Source organism: Podospora anserina, chromosome 7 (assembly GCF_000226545.1).
Source record: "Podospora anserina S mat+ genomic DNA chromosome 7, supercontig 1".
In the NCBI taxonomy this organism is placed as follows: domain Eukaryota; kingdom Fungi; phylum Ascomycota; class Sordariomycetes; order Sordariales; family Podosporaceae; genus Podospora; species Podospora anserina.
In genome coordinates, this window is record NW_001914854.1 from 471,805 (window position 1) to 479,462 (window position 7,658).

Below are 7,658 nucleotides of genomic sequence, written 5' to 3' on the forward strand. Positions count from 1 at the left end.
TGACGCCCCTCGTGCGAGCTGCTTGTGAGCCTGCATTCTCGCTCACCAGTCGCCTTCGAGAAATGTTCTACTTCAACAATAGAGTTACTATTGTAGCTGGCCAAGGCGGGTGGCTAGTGATACAGTTGCCTCTTGAGGTTGCCATGGACAATGAGCCTGAATTTGAACTGGACATCATGGGCAGCAATACCTCACTCCCATCCCGCGATGATACCAAACCTCAGTCGACAACACCACTCTAGCGCGGCTCTCCCAACTCGTGATTCGGGAAATTGGAGCTGTCACCGACTCGCACGCCGTCGACCGTTAGGAAAGGCCCACAGGAACTGTGTTGTACGCAGCAGTGTCAAGGTGAACGGGAAGGGGTACTCCGGGCCCAATGCGGAAGGCATACGCCGTCTTATGCCGAATCAGACCAGACCGGGTTGGTGGAACCTTGGCGTAATACAACCTTGACGAGAATCGCTACCGCTTTTAGGGCTGTAAAGTACGGTAGTCGCCATGCGGGCTGCGGGGAGGCACGTGGAAAACTTGGTCGAACCCACCCCGTCCCCGGATCCCGTTCTGGGGAGCCTTGTCCCTGTTCCCCGCATTTTGCTGGTTTTCGCCCGAGCGTGGCAGGGCTTGGGGTTCCAAAGAAGATTCTCACCTGTGAGCCTCCCACTGTCTCTTGTTGTTGGGCATAGGACGGCTAATGTCTTGCCTGCGACACTGTAATTCAGCCGAAAGCCATCAAACCCCACAGAGTTACTAAATCTCGGCTTCTTTTGTTCCATGGCCAATGCTAGTTCGGGTTCTCGCCGAAGCACGGATGCTTCCATTGTTCGTTGTCACGTTATGCTGGACGCCACGCCGTGACAATGGACCAGAACCAAACGACACAGGCATGGTAGCTCTCGAAGAGAGATAGCTGCGGACAGAACCAGATGGCCGAGAAGCATGGGGTTGATCTGGAAGATCCACGGGGGTCAGAAGAGGATAAAAGATGGCTGATCGCCCTTCCAGAGGTGAAAGGTCTCGGGTAGTCAGTCGTCAAGGAGCCAGCAGGATATCTCACTTCATAGAGTTGGGTATACCGAATCTCACGATCAAGATGCACTCCCGCAACGTCCTCGCCGCCGCCGTGGCGTTGGCTGGCGCCCCGAGCGTCCATGCCGTCCTTCGATTCTCGTGCTCAGAGCTTGTGACCGAGCGTCTCGATCCGTATGTCTTTTTTCGGACCAGCCATGAGCAGGTTGAGTGCTAACAGGTCATGACAGCCTCGTCTTCCCAGGTGCTATGCAGTCTCCTCACGTCCACCAGATCGTCGGTGGCAACATGTTCAACGTGACCATGGACCCCAACAGACACAACATTGGCGAGGAGGCCACCTGCACAACCTGCACCTTCTCTGAGGATTTCTCCAACTACTGGACGGCCATCCTTTACTTCCGTGCCCGCAACGGCACCTTGATCCGGGTCCCGCAGCGGCCCAACATTGACTTTGACGGTGCCCGTGGCGGCGGTATGACCGTCTACTACACGGCCACCTATCAAAACCACAAGCCCACCGCCTTCCAGCCCGGCTTCCGCATGATTGTCGGTAACCCCATGTACCGCACCCAGGCCGAGGCGTCTCGCTACCGCCAGATGACCTTCACCTGCCTCGAGACCCTCTCGACCCGCACCGGCGAGACCACCGAGATGCCCAAGCAGCCCTGCAGAGAGGGCATCATGTCCAACGTCCGCTTCCCCACCTGCTGGGACGGCAAGACTCTCGACCCCCCCGATCACTCCTCCCACGTCGCCTACCCCAGCAGCGGGACCTTTGAGTCAGGCGGCCCCTGCCCCGCCTCCCACCCCGTCCGCATCCCCCAGCTATTTTACGAGGTCCTCTGGGACACCCGCCGCTTCAACGACCGCAGCCTCTGGCCCGAGGACGGCTCCCAGCCGTTTGTCTGGTCGTACGGCGACTACACCGGCTACGGCACCCACGGCGATTACGTCTTTGGGTGGAAGGGCGACTCCCTCCAGCGTGCCATGGATGCCAACTGCGACTTTTACTGCCCTCAGCTCAAGACGCAGAGCATTGCTACTGGTAACCAGTGCAGACAGAACCAGAAGGTGGCCGAGAACATTGACGGGCCGTTTGATCGTTTGCCTGGGAATGTGGAGATTACCGGGCCTCAGCCTGGGGCTTCCAACCCTAATCCTGGCAACGGCGGCGGTAGTACTCAGACTCCTGTGCAGCCTACTCCTGTGCCCAACCCTGGGAATGGTGGCGGCTGCAGTGTTCAGAAGTGGGGACAGTGCGGTGGTCAGGGGTGGAGCGGGTGCACTGTTTGCGCTTCGGGGTCGACTTGCCGGGCGCAGAACCAGTGGTATTCTCAGTGCTTGTAAGGGGGTTGTTGTTGTTGAGGGAGAGGATGATCAGGGGGGATGAGGAGGGGAAGAGAGAGATTTATTGTAAATAGTACCTTGTGTGTCGTACATAATAAACCTTGAAAAGATGGATACTTGCATACAGTCATCCATCATCACGATGACTTTTATATTTAACCAGGTTGTTGTTGAAACTCACCTTTTTCACTCACCTTTGTCCCATCATCGGAAAAATCAAATCCCAGAATCGGTCTGCACGATCGGATCCCTGTTGTCCCACCTCCTCCAGCTCTCACACCCCAACTGCACGGGCAGCAAATCCCCGTTGTAATCGGGTATCTCCCTCGGCCTGACCACAAGCTGCAGTGCCAGCCCTGTTTTTTTGTCAGCCTCAAACAAAAACAAAAAAAACAAAAAAAACAGAAGGGGGGTTAACTGACCAGAACTAGCATGCCAAGCAATATGGCAATGCATCAACCACGCCCCCGGATTATCCGGCTTAAACGCCAGAGCAAGATACCCGCCACTGGGCAACAGCGCTGTATCCCGTCTGGCAGGGTTATCGAATTTAAAGTCCCTGGGAGAGTTGACTGGATCGTAAGGTTTCCAGTCCTGGTTGAGGATTACAAAATCAGAGCCGTGGAGGTGGATGGGGTGCCCGGTGGGGATGGCGGTGAAGTTGGGGTCTGGGTTGAAGAGGAAGGAGCCGTCTACGATTAGGTAGACGAAGCCGTAGGATTGTTCGACTTTGACAAGTGTCAGCTAGGTTGGTTGGGTTGGGTGAGGGAAACGGGTGTTCAAATTTGGTAGGGGAAAAGCGGGACTTACATCTGGTGATAGAAGAAAACGGCGGGTTGGTAAACGGGTCGAGGATGGTCGGCATACTGAAATTCACCCAGAGTGGTTGGGAAGTCGGGCCGTTGGCTAGGAGCCAGTGTTTGAAGGGCAGTTGGGGGTATAAATCCGGGTTGGCGTTCTTTTCATACCCGGCCGTGAATGACCCATGGGAGACGTCGTTGCTGGGTTTGGCGGACACCTCCCAGGGGACGATGGGGATGAGGCGGTCTTGGCTGATGTGGGATTCGTCGATGCAGGTGTCGTTTACGCCTTTGTGCTTGACCGAGGTTGAGTCGGGGTAGGGGAGCTTGGGGGCGCCTTCGTAGGCGATGAAGGAGGTTGTTTCTTTGACCTGGGTGAACTCGCCTTTTTGGTTCTTGCGGAAGGCGCTGCAGCCGGCTGCGGGGGTGGTGCGCATCCAGTAGAGGCTGGGCTCTTGGTTGGCTTCTACCACGACGGTGTAGCGCTGACCTGGGAGAAGGTTAGTAGTTGTCTGGTCAAGGAGGAGGTTAGGTACGCACCAATGCCCAGCAAAAGAGAGGTTGTGGTGTAAGGCTTGATGGCGACCAAGTCACTGGCTATCACAGTCATGGTGTGGTTGTCGATGGAAAAAACAAAGCTTGATGCAGCAGATCCGTTGATCAGTCTGAGCAGATGCTTTTTGCCTGGTTTAAACATGGTCTTGAAGTAGTTGTTCGTCCATCTTCCATTGGATTGTTTGAAGGCTCCGATGCCGTTAACGACAATGTTATCGGCCTTGGGAGGGGTCTCGTTGCCGCAGTCGTAGGCCTCACAGTTGAAGGCGGCAAACGAAGTGTTGTAGAGCCAGTCAGCGACCATGATGGGACCATTGTCAATATCCCACTCGGCACTAGTTGGGCCGTGAATAATGAGTGGACCAGCCACGCCGTCGGGATATTGAAGAGAATAATGTGAGTGATACCAGGTATGTCCGTACTGCCTCGCTCGGAACTCGTACGTGTATTCCTCGCCATACGCGATTGGACATTGAGTGACACCGTTGACGCCGTCCATGTCGTTGCTGTAAAGCTGACGGAGGCCGTGCCAGTGGATGGTAGTCCCATTGTCGCGATACTTGTTTCTGACATGGACGACAATCTTATCACCCCAGCAGGCCTCAATGATGGGCCCTGGATAGGTGCCGTTCAGAGCTACTCTGTTGATCTTGGGTTGACCATCGGGCCTAAGGTCAGCTTGGTCGACGGTGAGCCAGTACTATTGAGCACGTTAGCAATTATATCATGGCCAATGCAGAACACAAGATATCAACTTGCCTCTCGTGTTATGCCAAAAGGGGTTGTAACTTCGTCTGTACAATCATGAGCAATTGCAGTGTCAACAAGGGGCTTGATGTGGAAGATATACAATCATCATTGATGTCGTAGTCTTTGAACTTTACACGTCTCTGCCAGCATGTCCTGGAGACATTATTGCATGGCTTGTACCCATTGTATCTGAGAGCGGGATAGACACAGTCTCTAACTGGATCGATCCGTGGACTGTAGGCGCCTGCAAAGTCGGCCGCGCTGTATGTCGCGGGGGGAGTAGGAACGAACAGAGGCTGTTGAGGTGAAAAGAGGGCGTCGAAAGGAGAAAACGAGGTGAAAGCAGCATGGCTGAGGAAGTCGAGACATGTTTTGAGGAAACCCATCTTGTAAGAGTCAAGATGAGAGTTGTCCGGGTCGTTCTTCTGTCTACCATGAGGATTCCACCCTCACTTAAGTGCAGGCAAGTAGGGCCTGATGTAGCCCAGCCATCCGTCAACCCCTCATTTTGGCGATAATCGGCCGGAATTTGCAGCGCCTTCCAGCTGCGTCTAGAGCGAATCACTACTGATAAAGCTATGCCATGATGATCCTTCTGGCTTGACTGTGCATGAAGAGCGTGGCGTTATCGTTTGCGGTTGACGCGCCTTTGTTCATCTTTAATTCGTTGTCATGGTGTGAAATGGCAGTCCATGCAAGCCGTGTCGAGGATGTTGTGCGCATCTGTCTGAAAGTGGAAGCTATCGACATCGAGGGACAGCTGAGTTGAGGGTAGGGACGAGCTGAGGCGGGTGGCGGCCAGTCAAAAGCGATGGTGGCTCTGTAAGAGAGGTAGGGTTTGGCCAATGCTGTGAGATGCCACATCACCCACTTCTAACTCTTGACAGGAGGAGAAGAAAGTGCTGATAGTCGGCATCGTGCAGGAGGTTACATTTGTCCTACCGCCTCCGACTCGAATGACGGGTTCCGGCCCGGTGTTCGGGTATTGCATTTCCGATGAAGGTTTTATGCCCAGCGGGAAAACATTGTGTGGTGTTGGTTAACTTCTTTGATGTTGCATTACAAAGCAATACACCCACTTGGTCGAAGCACAAGGTCTTTATCCACCACCATCAAGCTTTTCAACCCCGACAGCGCAGAGTCTGACAGCATTGACAATCATTCAATCTCTGTTGACTCGGCCTTATCATCTTCATTGCAGTTAGTTCCGGATGCAAGACCATGATTATAAATGCGATGCAGCAAGTTGTTACCCTCGACTCGCTTCGTCATACCTGTAACAATACCGGAATGTGTTCATAATTTGCCACGTGACTTCTCGCCGCTTTATCCAAACTAAATTAGGCGGAGCTCAGGACCGGCTCATCTGCGACTCCAGTCTGCTCACCTTGCTCAGGGACTGCTCAGGGTCTGCTCACCTTGCTCATGTATTGCTCAGAATTTGCTCACCCTCCTCCGAAAGTGCGCTCTCAAGAATTGTCAATTTGTGCCTAGCAGCCTGACCTCCTCCTTACTCAACATCAAACATGTGCTAGCTCATCTTAACTTGAATGTCTCTACCAATATGCAGATTGTAAGCTACGTCTTGCCTTTACACTGCTGTAAGGAGAATTAGATGCTGGAGCGGTGAGGTAGAAACACTGAAGCCGTTTTTGGAGTCGTTCGACTCAGGATATTGAAGGTTATGACAAGGGCCTTTGCCAGAGCCGAAAACAGCTTCTTGATGTAGCTAGTATGCGGAGCAGTCTACAAAATGAAAATTATGTGTTCGTCTAATATCTATAATTCGAGCCGCTGGCTGGAGCCGGTTTTGGAGTCGTTCGACCCTGCAGGTATTGAGGATGCCAGAAACACTCCTTGATGTAGTTAGTGCGGAGCTAGTCTACAAAATGAAAAAACCTGCTTCATTTAAATAGCAAAGGGGTGGGCATTGCAAACTACGACCGCAGGGCCAGTGTGTGTTCCCATCACTGGTCTCAGGGGGCCGAGAATATATGCAACAATGGCTATATTCTTAGCGCTAGACCTGAGTGCGGATGTAGGACTCTTGCAAGTAATCAAGACATTTTCCGTCTGCATATCTACCTGCCTGTAGGGGATGTTGGCCGGTGTCCCAAACCCAACCCAGCGAGGGTAATCTCCGTTGCCACCTGAAACCGTATACTGTACGCTTGTGAAAACGGCATGAGGAAGGTCGAGAGGAGGCTGTATCTACCCATTGTCTTGTCTACCTAGGCTACGTATCTATAAATGGCCAGCATTTCTCTTCAGATCTCTTTTTTTTCCTTACTCCTCCCACTCTCTACAATTCCCCTCTACGTTTTTATCTTCTGTCATTGTCTAAGAACTCAGAGGGGCGTCTCATATCCTTCTACTCTATCTATCTACACATTTTGAACTTCCCAAATGATCGCTCAAAATGAACGCAAGCAGCAAATCTAGCAAAGGTGGCCGAGCTACCAAGAAAGCTAGTGTACGGGTCACTTATCACCAGGCAAGAATGAGCGAAAAGGTAGGAGCAAAAGCCCAATATTTATTGATGTCCTTTTTAAGTTCCCAAAACCCAACTAAGCTCAGCAGTTATCATATTCCACCGTCTACACCTTCCAACTCCACACTAGGAGAGCAGAAGCCGACCAAGGGATTCAGAATCGAGGAGGGAGGAAGGCGACAGACCCGAACGATCTGATTAAAGCGGCGTTGCAGGATGGGCTCACTGAGGAAAAATCTGAGATTGACGATAAACCCGTCCGCAGAAAGCTTAGTGATACCACTGAGCCGCGGTATGTCTGGATGATGAAGATCTGGGAAGCATATGTTGTGGAGATCGCTGTGTTGAATTTAGTGCTAACATAAATCAGGTACGCAGCAAAAACTCGAAGCATCAGACCCGTGCGACATGAAAACAGTGAAGCATTTCACCGAGACCGTCTCACGGTCAACCAAGTGGCGGTTAGATAAGTATCTGGAAAGGCCAACACTAAAGTCCATACGAGTCAAAATGCGAAGATTCATATTGCAATAGGAAAGAATAACTAATAAATCCATTCCCAAACCGTCAACGATAGCGTGTGCTATATAAGTATAAAAAAATAGCTCATTTTATATTTCCGCCATCTAATATAATAAAGTATATTCAATATGTGCTCAGGTATAAAATTCCTCTGTCGGTAG

At 52.0% G+C, this 7,658-nt stretch overlaps 3 protein-coding genes across 3 annotated transcripts, besides 2 other annotated features; 2 read left to right on the forward strand and 1 right to left on the reverse strand.

Moving 5' to 3' along the window:
- Positions 1–985: 985 nt before the first annotated feature.
- Positions 986–2,379, forward strand: PODANS_7_3570 (uncharacterized protein; the record flags this gene model as incomplete). Its single annotated transcript, XM_001907623.1, has 2 exons — positions 986–1,203; positions 1,260–2,379. 2 exons carry the CDS (start codon positions 986–988, stop codon positions 2,377–2,379), a joined length of 1,338 nt encoding a protein of 445 aa, XP_001907658.1.
- Positions 2,278–2,343: a repeat region (rgion duplique sur le chromosome 1).
- A 216-nt stretch (positions 2,380–2,595) lies between the features above and the next one.
- PODANS_7_3560 (uncharacterized protein) lies at positions 2,596–4,870 on the reverse strand (the record flags this gene model as incomplete). Its single annotated transcript, XM_001907624.1, has 6 exons — positions 2,596–2,735; positions 2,802–3,107; positions 3,190–3,633; positions 3,720–4,434; positions 4,494–4,528; positions 4,585–4,870. The coding sequence occupies 6 exons, from the start codon at positions 4,868–4,870 to the stop codon at positions 2,596–2,598; spliced, it is 1,926 nt and encodes a 641-aa protein (XP_001907659.1).
- Positions 4,871–5,759: 889 nt separating this feature from the next.
- Positions 5,760–5,910: a long terminal repeat (cardioglossa).
- Positions 5,911–6,903: 993 nt separating this feature from the next.
- On the forward strand, positions 6,904–7,445 carry PODANS_7_3555 (uncharacterized protein; the record flags this gene model as incomplete). Its single annotated transcript, XM_001907625.1, has 3 exons — positions 6,904–6,996; positions 7,065–7,267; positions 7,373–7,445. 3 exons carry the CDS (start codon positions 6,904–6,906, stop codon positions 7,443–7,445), a joined length of 369 nt encoding a protein of 122 aa, XP_001907660.1.
- Between the last annotated feature and the right edge of the window lie 213 nt (positions 7,446–7,658).